At 43.1% G+C, this 17,138-nt stretch overlaps 1 protein-coding gene across 9 annotated transcripts in view; it reads left to right on the forward strand.

The window, feature by feature from the left end:
• Positions 1–14,752, forward strand: part of LIN54 (lin-54 DREAM MuvB core complex component) — a 43,771-nt gene extending 29,019 nt beyond the window's left edge. For 7 of the 9 annotated variants that reach the window (XM_086612478.1, XM_086612475.1, XM_086612473.1 and 4 more), the window contains 10 exons: positions 361–516; positions 4,055–4,271; positions 5,024–5,097; positions 5,250–5,447; positions 8,896–8,987; positions 10,225–10,296; positions 12,645–12,747; positions 12,940–13,077; positions 13,752–13,954; positions 14,516–14,752. In XM_086612478.1, coding sequence (XP_086468604.1) covers positions 361–516; positions 4,055–4,271; positions 5,024–5,097; positions 5,250–5,447; positions 8,896–8,987; positions 10,225–10,296; positions 12,645–12,747; positions 12,940–13,077; positions 13,752–13,954; positions 14,516–14,717 — 1,455 coding nt within the window. In that variant the 3' untranslated portion in view covers positions 14,718–14,752. Of the gene's footprint in view, positions 1–357; positions 517–4,054; positions 4,272–5,023; positions 5,098–5,249; positions 5,448–8,895; positions 8,988–10,224; positions 10,297–12,644; positions 12,748–12,939; positions 13,078–13,751; positions 13,955–14,515 lie in introns of all 9 variants that reach the window. The other 2 variants (XM_086612471.1, XM_086612479.1) reach the window with 2 other exon arrangements.
• Positions 14,753–17,138: the final 2,386 nt, after the last annotated feature.

A 17,138-nucleotide genomic window follows, 5' to 3' on the forward strand; every position in this document is an offset into this window, starting at 1 on the left:
TGATAGAAAATCCATCCTGATAATGGTCAGGCGTCACTGGGCTAGTTTTCTTAGAAAACCAACCAAACCAAACCAAACCACAAAAAAACTCCCCACAAACCGAAAACCAGAAGCATTGCTAGCTTTCTGCAGTGGCCTTTTTGTGCTGGAAACCAGCAATGCCTTGAAGTTTCTAATGTGTCTGTGCTGCTGTTGCACGATTGGACCCACGTGAGTTGTGATTAAATACAGCACCCTTGTTCACAGAAGGAACTCCTTGTACTGATGGAGAACTGTACTTTCGTGAGGAGAGGAATGTATATGTACAGGGTCTTGTATCCTGCACAGAGATTTCAACTGCGTCTTTGTTTTGCCAAGCAGCTCACAGTGGTGTCAGTGGCCTCCCAGCCTCCTAACTCCCCCCAGAAGACGGTGGGCGTCCCACTGAATGTAGCGTTAGGACAGCAGATCCTCACAGTGCAGCAGTCAGCACCCTCCTCCCCTGGGAAGGCTATAGTCAACCACACAACCACCCAGGTACAGACTGACTTTCCTTTGTCTTTTAGCGTGTCTCTGTCTTGTCGCTGGCAGGAAACTGGAGTGTTGAACTGCGAATGGGCAGTGGTCAGCCCCAAGGTGTTCTTGTAATGGTGATTGATTAAGAATACGTAAAAGTATTGCCCTGAGGACAATGTGCTTCTTCAGTTGAGGAGTGCAAACCATGGCAAGCCCTGTACAAGGGCATGCCTTTCCAACCTGGAAAGCCCCACTTGGTGCAAGTTCTCGTCTCTGTATGCTGAATCTCCTAAGTCATCTGAAAGGCTCCCTGTGACAACGGAAGAGTTTTTCAGGTGGTTCTCTCTTCTACCAATGTTTCTATGCCACTGACTAGGGCTGCTTTTCAGGTGTTTGAGGTTTGTAACAACGGCGTTCATATTGTGGTAGAGGACTGCATAAGCAAGACACCATGGTCTGAGAGCTACAGGATTAGAAGTTGTTAATTTTCTGTGTCTTATTTCTAGAAAAATATCAGAGTTTTACATAATAGCTTCAATAAATTGATTTGCATTAATGAATGACAAGACAAAACTGACCTTTCTTACAAACTACAGTTCTTACTTTTTTCCTGTTTTGTAATCTTAGGCAAATCTTTTTCAGTCTTAATGTTTCCATTGCTGTTTTGGTAAACATGAAAGAATGCTTATGAGTGTAAATAACCAGAGTGGATATGGCAGGGAGTGGACACAGTTGCATGTCCAGAGACTTAGATTCTGCCAGTCTCATCTTACTGATACAGGTGATAATAATGCTAATATGAGGACATGGACACCAGCATAATTAGAATTTATTTTTTTTTCCCTCAGAGTAAAACTGGCAGAATTGTCTTTTTGAAACAGTTGTTAAAAGGTTAAGTCGCTCTAATGCAAGCACCCTAACTGACAAAACAGAGATGGCTGTGTGGTACTGAGCTCTGATCCAAAGCTGTCTGACACAACACAAGGGTTTCACCTGTCTTCACTGAGCTCAAGAACATACTCTTAGAAGAACTGTCACTTGAATTTTACATTTTTCCCAGTTGTCCTTGAATGGTAGCCACTGGTTCATGTATGCTAGAGGGAACTTTGCCCATGCTGGTCTTCCTGTCATGATACTTAGACTGTGACTGTACTTGCAGATAGTGCTTATTTTGAATTGCTCTGGGCTGTTGAGGTTTCAGTATTTAAAAAAAAAAAAAATCCAAAGAGAACACCTTTTGAAAGACCAGGCTTATATTTTCAGCGAAATATGTGCAAATTGATATTTCATTTGTGTAGTTGCTGAAAGCTGGGGAGCTGGGAAGATGTTCTAGTAAGAAGTCACATCATACTATCAACCAAATTTAATGGTAAAACTTAATGTCAGGGACAATGTTACGTTTAGTATCAATATTAAAAGATACTGAGAATAAAAAGCTGAGCTCCAAAAGAAGTTGGAAGAAGAAAAAGCAATAATAAACAAAAGTTTGTGGTTGTCAGCAAGGCTGGAAAAAGAGGCCGTTATCAAACCAGTAGACTTGTGAATGCGTAAAATAAACGCTTGTTATCGGTTTGTAGTTTGAGAGTAATTGGAAAGATGAAGTCTTGTAAATTCCAGATGTACAGTTATTCCAGCTGTGAGGTAGCATAGGTCCGCCAAACTCCCTTTCTTTCCTCTTTTTACTTTTTTTCTTAATAAGATTGTTTTGCTGCTCTTTGTTGTTCTTGCTTCTTTCATTTCTCAGCTTGTGCCCTCTTTCACTCTCAGTTTATGGACTGTCCCATTTCCTTCTCAAGGGCTACACAGCTATTTCTGTCTATTGATCGCAAACTGCCTTAACAGGCTGTATCTGTACACAGAGAGAAATCAGTTCTGCAAGTTCTTACCATGTGTTTTTATCAGTGGTAATATTTCTAGGTTGGTCTGTTACTTGATTTTGAATACAAACTGAGCAATGTTCTCTGTAGTCTCCTGAAGTTTTTTCGGCAGAACTTTGTATCTGGGGAAGTGGACTGAGTAACCCTACTCATGTAAATATTAGTTTGTTCTGGTGTTTGGTGTAAACACAACTGAGTTTGCTCTGAGCCCTTGAGAGGCATTTGATCTCTTTGTGTCTGTTTTACTTTTGAAAGCAAAACCGAGGATAACTTAACTTGCCTCTCAAGGATAATGAGCACATACAGGTTAACCGGGTGATCAGGCCCAGTCAACATGAGTTTATGAAAGGCAGGTCTTGCCAATCAAACCTGATCACTTTCTATGATGGGGTGACCCTCCTGGTTGACGAGGGAAGGGCTGTGGATGTAGTTTTCGTTGACCTTAGAAAAGCCTTTGATACAGTTTCTCATAGTGTTCTGGTTCCGAAACTGGTTAACTGCTGGCCTGGATCGGCACACCCTCCTGTGGGTTAAAAACTGGCTGGATGGCCGGGCCCAAAGAGTGGTGGTAAATGGGGCTAAATCCGGCTGGAGGCCGGTCACCAGTGGGGTTCCCCAGGGCTCAGTGCTGGGTCTGGTTCTGTTTAACATCTTTATCAATGACCTGGATGAGGGGATTGAATGTACCCTCAGTAAATTTGCGGACGACACCAAGCTGGGAGGCTGTGTCGATCTGCTCGAGGGTAGGGAGGCCCTTCAGAGGGATTTGAACAGACTGGATCGTTGGGCTGAGGCCAATGGCATGAGCTTTAATAAGGCCAAGTGCAGAGTCCTTCACTTGGGGTATAAAAACCCCAAGCATCGCTATAGGCTCGGGGAAGAGTGGCTGGAAAGCTGCCTGGCGGAGAAGGACCTGGGGGTGTTGGTTGACTACCGGCTTGATATGAGCCAGCAGTGTGCCCAGGTGGCCAAAAAGGCCAATGGGATACTGGCGTGTATCAAGAATAGTGTGACCAGCAGGAACAGGGAAGTGATCCTGCCCCTGTACTCGGCACTGGTGAGGCCGCACCTGGAATATTTTGTGTCCAGTTTTGGGCCCCTCGCTTTAAGAGAGATATTGAGCTCCTGGAGCGGGTCCAGAGAAGGGCGACTAAACTGGTCAAGGGGCTGGAAAATAAAACTTATGGGGAGCGGCTGAGGGAGTTGGGGCTGTTTAGCCTGGAGAAGAGGAGGCTGAGGGGAGACCTGATTACGGCCTACAAATACTTGAGAAGGGATGGTGGGGAGGTGGGGGAAGGGCTCTTTACATTAGTGATGGGTAATAGGACAAGAGGAAATAGGTATAAGCTTAGTCAGGGGAGATTCAGGTTGGATGTTAGAAAGAATTTCTTCTCTGAAAGGGTTGTCAGCCACTGGAATAGGCTGCCTAGGGAGGTGGTTGAGTCCCCATCCCTGGATGTGTTTAGGAAAAGGGTGGATGAACTACTTAGGGATATGGTTTAATGGGGATTAGGGACGGTTGGACTGGATGATCTCTAAGGTCTTTTCCAACCTAGAAATTCTATGATTCTATGATACGGATGGATTAAAGAATTGCTCGCTAACAAATTGAGGAATAGACACGCTGATGTTGTTTCTGCCTTTGTACAAGTAACTTTGTACTGTCTGTGTTGGCTTAACAGGCTGTGAAATCAGCAGTGCAGACCATTACTGTAGGAGGAGTGGGTACATCTCAATTTAAGACAATTATTCCTTTGGCAACTGCACCCAATGTTCAGCAGATTCAGGTGCCTGGAAGCAAGTTCCATTATGTCAGACTTGTTACTGCTACAACAGCCAGTAGTTCGACCCAATCGGCCAGTCAAAATCCCAGTACGAATACACAGCCTCTTCAACAGGGTAAGTGCTGCTGGTAATGTATTATCTGAAGTAAGTTTTTCTTGTTTGTTTTTTTTTTGTTGTTGTTGTGTGTTTTCTAGGGATTAAAATGAGTACATAATGGAGATCTATCAAGACTGGCAGGTGTATCTGGTTTTGTGTTAGACTTCTACAAATTTAATATTGTATTACCTCTGCTTTGTATGTGGAAATGCTCCTCTATGTCAAACTGCTCTGTAGTTGGGCCTGAATCCTCGGAGTATTTTACGTTACTTTTCCCTAGTTTACCAGCTTTTTGGGTGACTTGTGGCAAGTCCAGATCCTCTCTATGAAAAGTGTGAAGCCACAAACATATTGCCAAAACTCCTGCAACATGAAGATACTTCTGTGTAAAATGCTTTAGAAGCACCAGATGTTTCTGCTGGTTTCTGTCTATGCTTTCTGGAGCTGTGATAGAATAAAATATTTCAAACCAAGCTGTGGTTTTGTGTTCTCCTCTTGCCAAGGGAAATCCAGTGTCCAGAGGAGCTCTGCACCCAAGCTGTTTTTTAAGCCGTTGCTGTGAAATGTGTGCACTCACCCTTGTGCCAAATACCTGTTTACAAAGGTGTTCTTCAGACATAAGTGTTATTTGGCGTGAGTTCGGTCAGTTAATCTCAGCACGTTGTTACAGTATTAAGTACCTTTGCATTATGTGCGTATAAGTCCGGAGGACTGAACTGTGGACTGAAGTGAATAACGTGTGTTACTGTGATGTTGTTTCCTGATACTAGCAAAGCCAGTGGTGGTGAATGCAACCCCAGTGCGGATGTCTGTTCCCATAGTGCCAGCACAGACTGTGAAACAGGTGAGCTAAATGTAAAAGGTGTATTCCTGACTTATTTTGGCTGGATGGAAAAAAAGAGTCTGGTTTCAGCACTGTGATGAAATGTTCTATTAATAAAAGTGCGTTCTGAATGAACAAAACAATGATTTCATAAAGACCTCTTTTCACTCCAGGTGGTGCCCAAACCAATCAACCCAACTTCCCAGATAGTTACTACTAGTCAGCCCCAACAAAGACTTATTATGCCAGCCACTCCACTGCCACAAATACAGCCCAACCTCACCAACCTCCCACCGGGCACTGTACTGGCACCAGCACCTGGCACAGGAAATGTCGGATATGCAGTCCTTCCTGCTCAGTATGTCACCCAGGTATGATGTTAACCTAGAGATAAATAAGGAAATAGTGCTGTTGTGGAACATACTACCTTCCTCTCAAGTGACAGCTGGGGAGCAAGAACCTTTGAGACTAAGGGAACAGACAGTTTCTTTTAGGGATCATAGGCAGAATGACAACGGCACTAAATTGTAGTAATAATTAAAACTTTTTATTTTCTTAACAGGATTTTTTTATTAGCATAGCATAGACTTTATAATCAGAATAGCACAAGATTTCTATAAGCAGAATCAGAGTAGGACAATTTTATAAGTAGTGTAGTACAGAATTTATAATACAACTTGACTTATACTTTCTAATCATCTAGACCCTCTGCAGATCGGGACAGATCTCAATACATAATTTGCTTTATCAATATAACAATCATAATCTAGACTCAAAATCATATAAGAGAATACAAGTCACTCACTCAATCCTCGGAGAAAGCATATGTCGTTGGAGGTGTACCTAGCCACTGGGGTGTCACAGGTGTCCAGCAGCAGTTCCAGTCCAAATCCCTCACTTAGGACTTACAACTGCTTGATTTTATAGACAGTGCTCTGTGTGCTGTTTTGCTTCCCTATTCTGTGACAGGTCATCAGCACCACCTGAGACCTTCACAGCCTGTAAGGAAGGGAGTCATTTGCCCAGGAATCTTGAGGCCAGTAGTGAGGGGAAGAGATCTGTTTGGTTTGCCTGCTTGATTCACAGGACCCTCAGGGCCTGATAACAGGGGGGAAAGGAACGAAAATATGGCCCACTCAGTCACAGAGAATCGCTGTTCGCATTATGAAATGGTATTAGTTTTGCTAGCCACATTACCGGGGTCAGGAGCAAGGGGTGCCAGTCACATCAACTCAGGTCTACGGATCAGTTTTTTACTATTTGCCAAGATCTGACCAACAGTCAGAATGAAAATGAGAATAAATTAAACTTTCTGCTGAAGGCTATCTAGCCAGTCTGTACAAACAAGGACTCTGTCAGCATTACTGATACCAACCTCATTTCTGGTTCCCTTCTGGTTTTGTCACAGTTGCAGTTTGACCTTGAAGACTCTTCTTGTGTTCTTCCAGTCTACTTCCACAAATCTTACCTTAAACTAAAAAATACCATTTGTTGGACCTCTCCTCAGAGGTTTTGTATTCTCTACAGAATCTCTCCCCTTTGGCCTGACCCCAGTAGATCCATATCTTGTTATGTGACAATCTGTCTTCAGAACCTGTCCCAGCAGGAGAAGATGGCTGCATGTAGATAATACAAGAGAAGGTAGCCCAAAACAGTGTCATAGGATGGTTTGGGTTGGAAGGGACCTTAAAGATCCTCTAGTTCCAACCCTCCTGCCATGGGCAGGGACACCTTCTACTAGGTCAGGTTGCTCAAAGCCTCATCCAACCTGGCCTTGAACGCTTCCAAGGATGGGGCAGCCACAACTTCCCTGGGCAACCTATTCCAGTGCCTCACCACCCTCAGAATGCAGAATTGCTTCCTTAGATCTAATCTAAATCTCCCCTCTTTCAGTTTAAAGCCATTGCCCCTTGTCTTATCACTACATGGCTGTGTAAAAAGTTCCTCTTCAGCTTTCTTGTAGGCCCCCTTTAGGTAATGGAAGGCTGCTAGAAGGTCTCCCTGGAGCCTTCTTTTCTCCAGGCTGAACAGCCCCAACTCTCTCAGCCTGTCTTCATAGCAGAGGTGCTCCAATCCTTGGATCATCTTTGTGGCCCTCCTGTGGACTCACTCCAGCAGCTCCATGTCCTTGTTATGTTAGGGACTCCAGAGCTGAACACAGTATTCCAGGTGGGGGCTCATGAGAGCAGAGTAGAGGGGCAGAATCACCTCCCTTGACCTGCTGGCCACACTGCTTTTGATGCAGCCCAGGATACGGCTGGCTTTTTGGGCTGCCAGCGCACATTGCCAGCTCAAGTTGAGCTTCTCACCAACCAAGACTCTCAAGTCCTTCTCCTCAGGGCTGCTTTCAATCCATTCTCTGCCCAGCCTGTACTTGTGCTTGGGATCGCCTCGACCCACGTGCAGGACCTTGCACTTGGCCTTGTTGAACTTCATGAGGTTCTCACAGGCTCACCTCTCCAGCCTCTCAAGGTCCCTCTGGATGGCATCCCTTCCCTCCAGCATGTCCAAAACACCACACAGGTTGGTGTCATCAGCAAACTTGCTGAGGGTGCACTCGATCCCACTATCCATGTCGCCGACAAAGATGTTAAATAGCAACGGACCCAATACCGACCCCTGAGGAACGCCAGTTGTCACTGATCTCCACTTGGACATTGAGCTGTTGACCGCAACTCTTTGAGTGCAACCATCCAGCCAATTCCTTATCCACTGAGGGGTCCATTGATCAAATCCATGTCTCTCCAATTCAGAGACAAGGATGTCATGCAGGACAGTGTCAAATGCTTTGCACAAGTCCAGGTAGATAATGTCAGTTGCTCTTCCTTTACCCATCAGTGCTGTAACCCCATTGTAGAAGGCCACCAGGTTTGTCAAGCACGATTTGCCCTTAGTGAAGCCATGTTGTCTGTCACCAGTCACCTCCTTATCTTCCATATACCTTAAGTATAGTTTCCAGTAGGATCTGCTCCATGATCTTGCCAGGCACAGAGAGGAGGCTGACTGGCCTGTAGTTCCTGGGGTCTTGTTTTTTTCCCTTTTTAAAGAGGGGGCTATGTTTCCCCTTTTCCAGTCGGTGGGAATTTCACCGGACTGCCACAACTTCTCAAATATGATGGATAGTGGCTTAGCAACTTTATCCGCCAGTTCCCTCAGGACCCGCGGATGCATCCCATCAGGTCCCATGGACTTGTCCACCTTCAGGTTCTTTAGATGGTCTCTCTCTAGATTCTTTAGATCTTCTGCTACAGTGGGTGGTTCTTCATTCTCCCAGTCCCTGCTTTTGCCTTCTGTGACTTGGGCAGCGTGGCTAGAGCACTTGCCAGTGAAAGTTCTTATGAGATTTTGTTTTTTTAATGTGAAAAACAAACTCTGGGTCCAGGTGTGCAGAGAAGGTGAAATGTAAATAATTTCACTTGCTTTTATGTAATTCCGTAATAAGGGGCTTGTATATTAAGGAAGCTACTAAAGTAATTTCTGCAGTAAGTGATCCTGCTCTCTTAGGGGCAGGGTTACTTAGGAAAAGAAGGGGGAAAATTAGCATGTTTTTAGGAGCTGGAACTGTTTGTGATCTGAACATTTCTGTGTTTATGTGTATGGCTATAGACACTCTAATAGAGAACAAAATATTATCTAAAATAATGCTAGGTACAGAGGCAGGAGGTTGCTACCTGGTCCAAGTTCTACAAATGTCTAAAACTGCTTACAAGCATATTTTTATAACAATATCTGGAAAGCTAATTAAAAGACTAGCTTTATGTTCTCATGTGTGTGCTTTAATTTCTTTTACGTTACGCATTAACGTTTTTGTTTTATTAGCTACAACAGTCATCCTATGTATCCATAGCAAGCAACACTGGCTTTACAGGGACATCTAGTATCCAGTCCCAGGCACGGCTGCCATTCAACGGGTGAGTGCTTTGCGAAAGAAAAACCTGCAATGTAGGCTACTGAACGAGCATCTTCTTTCAGTCTCGTTATAAGGAAGGGTGGGAGTAGAGACGTTGGATTTTGGTTTGGGCCATTTTCCAAGAAAATCAAGTATAATGTGGTGTGGTTATTGCCTCTGGCTAAAGGGCATGGATCTTTCTGACAGTTGAGTCAGTCTCCTGATCAAAGCTGTGTTTTCCTTTCTGTCTTTTGATATTATGTAGCAGGAAGTTGACCTGAAAGCTCCCTGTTGCTCATTCTTCGTTTTGCATCAGCACCTCGGACCTACAGGCCTCAGCTCTTGATGCTGGTGGAAAGAGGTGCTGGGCGATATCAGAGCTAGATGCTTAGTACATGCAGAAATCCAGCTGAACAGCAAAATGGTACTGAAGCCCGAAACGGATCCTGATATGAGGCTTTGGGGTTCTTTCAGACTTTCCTTTAAGGATGAAAATAACGGCCAACGTATTATTTTTCCCTTTGCCAGTCCAGCAGGCTTAGCTGTTTTGCACAGTCCCTTTGTGTTATTGTTTGCTGCAAATTGTGAACACCAAGGTGCTTTTTGTTGCTGCAAACTAATCCCAAATCCAGATGCAACTATTCAAATGAATGAGTTTGATTTAATCTCCCTGGTATTATGTGCAGAAGTTGCTAGATAGGGATGGAACAAATCTCATCAAAAGCGATTAATGACACAAAATCCAAGTTTTAAGAGCAGCTAAAGACTGTATCCGATTTAAAATTTATCTATGAATTGAATACCATGTTTTGGCTTGCTTTCCTTTTATTCCAGAGCTGGTTTATGTTTTTGGTTTTGTTTTGTTTTTTAGTAATTCCAGCTAGAATAAAAGGAAAGGCACAATCATATTTTGTGAACCTTGGTTGGATCTAGTTCCCTTGCATGTAGAGAGGTTCTGGGGAAGTTTTCCCTGATTCCCATTTTCAGTTATGATACTTCCTCTAGCTTTAAGTCTCATTTCTGCTTTAGGCATGCAGCCAGATTTGCAGCAAATAACCCAGCTCTTTCTGGGTTGGAAAAGCACTATATAAAGGCACTCTATATAACAGTTACTTAAACACAGGCAGCCAAAAACCTAATACAAGGGGAATATAAAGATTTTTTCAAAGTTTTTGTTATAAGCTATTTACTTGAATTTAAACTAGGAAGAAACTGATAAAACAGTGTGCTTGTATATAAATGCACTTTTTCCCCCACAGAATAATTCCTTCTGAATCTGCAAACCGCCCCAGGAAGCCTTGCAATTGTACTAAGTCTCTGTGTTTGAAATTGTAAGTACAGCTTGGTTTGGGGTTTTTTAAGCCTTGTTTTTGACATCACAAATTCATGCCAAGTATCAGAATATAACTTTTTAAGTATGTCAGAAATTATATGTCTAGATGCTAATTTAAGGTTGCTGTTGATATTAGTGATGTTGTAGTACCTGTGTAATTTTGCAACTCCTGTGAGCTGTATGGATTCTAACGTTTTATAAATTTCTAACATCGTAGCCTTGTTGCATGGTGTAGCCAGTTCCACTCAGGAGCTGTAGTTGCGTTGTTATTGCTACGAGTGAAATGACATCCCATGGTATCGTCAGTGGGCATGTACTATACTTTGGTGAATCACATGCTTCAGAAAAATTGGGCTGTGCATCTTGTCTTAAATGACTGAATAGACAAGCGATTCTTCACTGATAAGTCTGAGTCTCGATCACCCTCATGAGATATTTTGCTATTCCATTCAGTGTCTTTGTAAGAATGTGACATAAAAGCATTTTAAGCTGAGGAAAGCTAAGTTTATTTAACTTGAGGCACTCAGTTTACTGATTTTTGGGACAATAATAGCAGGAGATACTGAAATTAATCTGTAGTTCCCTGAATCCTAGACAATGAACAGGACATCAGTGGTGTACTACTCAAAAGGAAAGTGATGCAACAGTATCTGAACACAAGTTAAGAAGTATGTTTAAACTTTTCACCTTGGGTTTCTTTTTGTGTAATGCACCCATCTCTGTGTGGGGAGGTGTGCCCTGTGATTCCTAGCCTCAAAATTCTGTTGCATAGAAGACGGGATAAATGGGAAGATGTGTAGCTGTTATTTTCCGATGTCTTACAGCATACATGACTGACTTCATAGTGCCAAATGTATGTTAGATGCTTAGGATTTTCCTCTTATTTTAGTCTTTGGTGCCTGAATATCTATAAATTCTGGGAGAATAGTGGCATCACTGGTGATACTTTGCACCTTGAGAATGCTGTTCGTAAACAAACTTTTCTTGTAAATTACAGTAATTATGTCTTTAAGTGGCTAGGCATTGATGCAGAGCAAATAGTTAATTCACTCTGGCAGAGGTGTTTTCTCACTAGTAACGCGTTTTCCTGTCTGGAAAGGGAGTTGCTTTTTCCCAAATGAATGTTGAAGGTAGGCACGTAGCCTGTTCTACAAAGAAGAGAACTTGGAGAAGTTATTTTCTCATTGGTGCTCTGGGTTGGTGCTGATGCTGTTTATTTTGGAAACCAGGACCATTCCACTGCTGAATCTTAAACAAGACAGAAAGGAGAGCTATTACAGGTTTTAAAAGCTTTTGATGTAGCTTGTCCCTGGAACCGTTCAGGATGCTAAATATCACCAAAATGCAGTTCAACCAGACGAAGGGTTGTAGTGAACTCCAGGGCAACCCTGATCTGGTTCTTGTAGTGTTACCCTTGGCATGCCACAGGAAGCCAGTTTAGGTTTAGGCCCTTAAAAACGAACATACACTCCCAGCAGGATTTGAAAAGCAACTGAAGAGGATCAGCAGTTTCCATCAGCTATAGCTGGAGGTGGTGCTGGAAGCATTGAAATGTGCCAGAATTTGTCATGGCTCAAAGCCATGCTTGAGCTGGGGAGGAATGTGATGCTTCCATGTATCAGATCTGTGGGATGCTGAGATCTTGTTTTTGATGGGAGGTAGCAGAGGTACATAAGAGGCATGGTAATGTCATCGGCTTTCCCTGTCGATGTTTTGTTGCTTTGAGACACATACTCGTCCCTTTAAAAAGTCTCTGATAACTACAGCTTTATCCTCATTCAGATCCTTCCCCTAATTACCTGCACCTCAAAGCCGATGAGATGTACCACTTGTTATTCCTTTTCTATTCTTCCATCCCTGCTTTGGCAAACTCTGTCTCAGTTCACAGCTGCAAACAGCGTATGAGCAAAACCGACAAAAAATGGCTCGTTGCTATGTTAGTTTACCTGTTGATTAGCACTCCAACGGCTTGCCTTTTGTTTCAGCTGTGTGAGAGCTCCTGAAGGCTAACTTGAACTGGTCAGGGTATGTGAGTCAGCCACGCAGGAGTTGCCACAGAAAAAAGTCTAATTAGCTTCTCTTGCTGCTATGGGGACCTGTGCTATGTGAACAGCAGCTCAGACAGACACCTTTGAGCTATACTTGTGTCTTTAGACAGCAACTAGACCTGCGCTAGAGGATTTAGGCCTTGCAATGAGGCTAAAACCACTGGTACACGTGGAATGGAGCACAGAGTGACCCTTAACCTTATGCATATCCCAGACTAGCAACTTCAGTTATTGCCATCAGTACTAACACCAATGTAACGGTCACGTTTACAAATGCCTTCTGCAACTTCTGTTTCAGGTACTGTGATTGCTTTGCCAACGGTGAATTCTGCAATAACTGCAACTGTACAAATTGTTACAACAACCTGGACCATGAAAATGATAGGCAAAAAGCAATAAAGGTGAGAGGCCTCTTCCCCTGCCCCCAGGGTGAAAGCTGTTCAGCTTGTGTCTGCTGAAGCTATGGCACGAGGCGGAGTGGGTGTGTAATGCCCTGATCTCCTCCCACATGTGCAAGGCTTAAGTTATTTTATTGCACCTCTAAATTCAGCTCCCCACGTGCAGTGACTGACCCTTTGGGTCTGCATTGACAGGCCTGCCTTGACAGAAACCCTGAAGCCTTCAAGCCCAAAATAGGGAAAGGAAAGGAAGGAGAATCGGATCGGAGACACAGCAAAGGGTGTAACTGTAAACGCTCAGGATGTCTCAAAAACTACTGCGAATGTTATGAGGTACGAAGCATTATCTCATCTTAAAGATACTGGCTTTTTCCTTTTAGTTCTGCGACTTCTCTGATTTTCTCTTCTTTGTATTGCTATAATGTTTTCCCTTCTATTCTATTGCTATAATGTTATCTCTTCTTCAAGCAGTTCGCATGTAGAAAGCCATGTATTGATCACTTCTGTTGTATAAGTTTTATTTCAAACTGTGTAACAACTTTGAGCTTAGGCTTGGATTTATCCTGTACTGAAGAGCAGTATTTCCTAAAGAAATCTACTGCACCAAGTCCCTAGGATGAAGCAGCATCCCACAGACCCTCTGGGGTAGAACATGTCTGTGGAAGACAAAAGCAAAAGTTGTTGCATCAGCTAACTGATCAGTCTGTGGATGTAGAGACAGTGGCAAACTGACCTCTGTCATAGCTCAACCACCTAAATTCCACTGGAAACAGTAGATTGGTGAAGAAAGAAATCAGTAGGAAACCATTGATTTGCATTTGATTCAAGTATACATTCTGGGAAGGCATCTCAGTTTGAGGTGGGAATTGAGAGAGAAAACTACTACTTGGGGGTTTCTTCTAGTGGCTAATTGTTAAGAGATTAAAACAAGATCTCCTTTTTGTTGTGGCTTGTCATAAAGGGAGTCAAGGTTGCAACAGCTTTCTCATGTTTTGTTTATTTTTCAGGCAAAAATCATGTGTTCTTCCATATGCAAATGCATTGGCTGTAAAAATTTTGAAGAAAGCCCAGAGCGAAAGACGTTGATGCATTTAGCAGATGCTGCAGAAGTTAGGGTCCAGCAGCAGACCGCTGCAAAGACCAAGTTATCTTCCCAGATCTCAGATCTGCTGACAAGGCCAACACCAGCACTCAGCAGTGGTGGCGGGAAGTAAGTTAATGCAGGACCCTGTTTCAGTTGCTTCTAACGTGGTTTTTCTGATGTATGTCTCTGTCATCTTCTAATGTTAACTGTGTAAGCTGTAGAAGCAGGAGCACTCAGATGAATGGAGTTTTTTGCTCATGCAGCCATGCCTTCTGTGAAACCTAGGGTATGCCAAGATTAGCTGTGTTCGAGCACATAACTAGGCATTACCTTCTTATGGTTGCCCGTTGGCTCACAGAAAGCATGAAGGACAAGCGTCCCATTTACTGAGATGATGTAATCTTTGAGCTGTCGTTACAGTAAAAGCTGGAGAATTGTTCTATGCACCTGGGCATTTCAGAGTCTGTTTCAAAATGTACATCAGTGGAGGCAGGCACCAAAGCACAACGCTCCACCAGTTCATTTGACCGTAACTGGCTTATTCACTCCCTGTTGGTTGTTTAAAGGCTCCTGGAAACAATGGGACAGATGAAATCTCATCAGTCCTTGTACTAAAATGTTGCCCGCCCTGGAGTTAGATGCCTTGTGTGTTTCTACTGAGAGTGAGTGGATCTTTCTTTGTTTCAGGCTGCCCTTCACGTTCGTAACCAAGGAGGTAGCTGATGCAACCTGCGAATGCCTTCTTGCACAGGCAGAGCAAGCGGAAAAGATGGGCAAGTCAAAAGCTGCAGCAGAGCGCATGATCCTGGAGGAGTTCGGACGCTGTTTGATGAGAGTTATTAACTCTGCAGGGAAGTCCAAAAGTGACCCTTGTGCCATGAACTGCTGACTCATGCACATGCGCCACAACAAGTGGACTGAACAGAACACTTAAGGCACAGGGACACTTTGGTTTGGTATAGAACATTTAATAATATTTGTTAATTTGGTGCTTGTTGTAAATTGACCTGCATAAAATTGAAACAAGAAAATCTTTTATAACGAGATGTAGAGCCTTTTAAATCTTAGCTAAATCCTCTTCTACCTAAGACAATGCCTAAAGATCAATTCTTCCTGATGTACAGCTTTTACCGTGGGTTTCTTAAAACTACATGTATTCTCCCCTTTCCCCCAGAATAATTGTCTGAAGGGCATATATAAATTATTATATTATTTACAGCGTATGGAGTTGCATCACTTCGTGCGTACAGGAAAACACAGGTGATGCCAACAACCAGGTGACACTTTCGGTGATAGGTCCATAATAAGGACATATCGGTGTATCCAAGATAGTTCTGAAGGGAAGTGTGTAAAAAAAAAAAAAAAAAAAAAAAAAAACCCACAACAAAAAAAGCACATCTAAATGGAAGGTAGTACTTGTATTCAGGACTTTGCATAGCATGTTCCTTTAGCGCATGGAGCACTGTGAAATACGCAGGCAATAATACAGAGGCGTCGCTTGCAGGTTTAGCATTGGGCAAGTGGTGGAGAATCTCGCTGGAGAGAGGGGCTCAAGGAGTTGAGGAGAATGGAATTAATCAGAATTTTTTGATAGGAATGTGGCTGAGAGTTCAGACGTTTCTTAAGATGGAACTTCAAGGCTAAGACAGTGGCCTGCTCTCAGAAGTGAGAGACAGCAGCCATGCCACAATGCTGGACTGTCTGCTCAGTGTACAGTGTTCCCTGCGTGTGCAGCAGATGCTGTTGCTTAGGTGAAGCTTGGCTTTTCAGAGTCTGCAGTAGCCTAATCCCTCACTGGAGGTAGGGCTGTGCAGTCCATCGTGTTTTCTAGGATGGAGCTGTAACCTTGGAAAAGTGTTTTAAGTCTGAGAAGCTGAGGTCACAGGAGACAATGAAACCACAGTTGTCTTAATGAAGACTCAAGACAATCTGCATCTGAATCAACTTGCAAATGCAGGTAGGGATCATGTTCAGCCTCGTTTTGTGGGTCTTCAGGATGCTGCTTCTCTATGTTGGCAATTTACTTGGCGTAAGGTGGGTTTTTTTAGTGCTATTTAGAATGACTGCGAGAGCCATGATCAGAGAGGATGCTAGTACAGAATCAGGATTGCTACCAAAACAGACGCGAATCCTTCTACACAAAGCAAGAGGGCAGGGTGAATGAACTATAGCTATGTATAGATTAGGGCAGGGGATTTTCTACAGTATTTGTTACAGGCAATCTCAGATCGCATTTTTTATAGTGGAACATGTTTGCAAAATTAACCTGGTATGTTACTTACCAACCATGCACATCAAGAACCATGTTTAATCACAGGCATTTTTATTATCTGTCTCACTGCAGCCCGAAACAGCTAGTTTTTTCCAAAAGAGATTTTGTATGCCTTGTGTAAAACTGTAAATACAGAGAAATGCAGCAGAGCTCTTCAAGTTTTCTAGCAGGGCCAGGCTGGGGAAAGGTGGGGGCTAGGCAAACCAGCAGCAGAGCTAAGTGCCTACATGCGTGATGGCAATAGGATGGGATGATGCTTCCACTCCTGTCTTCACCCCATGGTCCTGTGCACTGAGCAGAAGGCTCTTTCTCCTTGACCCTTCTCTGGTGCCTTCTCAAAATGGCTTGGGGGCGTGAAGGGTCTGGGAGGCAGCCAGCAGCAGTGGCATCCTGTTGAGTGGCCATCGCAGGCAAGGTTTGACCTGCCAGTCACTGTCTCAAGGGCCCTGTCTGCTCTTAACATCTCCCTGAGCATAAATAGCAAGTATATTTGTGCAAATCTCTGAAAAGGGAATCCACCTCTCATGTAAGTAAATGCCATTTTTTTCATAATTAGGACTTGGATTTACTAAACAATCAGTGCAGTAACTTTACATGTAGATAGTGCAGATATCCAGTTTACTTATAGTGACCTAATATAGTATGTCCAGTAAGATTTGTATAAATGTAAATTAGTGTAAGTGAATAAAGTAATACCTACTTACGTTATTTTTCAAACAGATTGCAATATGCCTTCTTTTGTTTAGACTTCAGTCTATGTTAATTTTTGTATATATTCCATGTCTTACTCCAAATTGCACCTTTTGTGATGTGTATTTATATACAGTGTGCAAAAACACTTGTGAAATTTAGATTACAGTTGTAATTATGTATGATGGCATTGCTTGAGAGTATTTTGCTTGTAAAGACTTTAAAGGTGCAATCAAATGCTCTTAGTTCTTCTATTTTGTTTTGAACAAGCTTTCTCAAATATTAAGCTTGGATTCCTCTCTCCCTGGTGTAGAATGTGTTAATTGGTTTTTGTACTTCCTTAGCCAT

Source organism: Tauraco erythrolophus, chromosome 5, assembly GCF_009769465.1.
Source record: "Tauraco erythrolophus isolate bTauEry1 chromosome 5, bTauEry1.pri, whole genome shotgun sequence".
In the NCBI taxonomy this organism is placed as follows: domain Eukaryota; kingdom Metazoa; phylum Chordata; class Aves; order Musophagiformes; family Musophagidae; genus Tauraco; species Tauraco erythrolophus.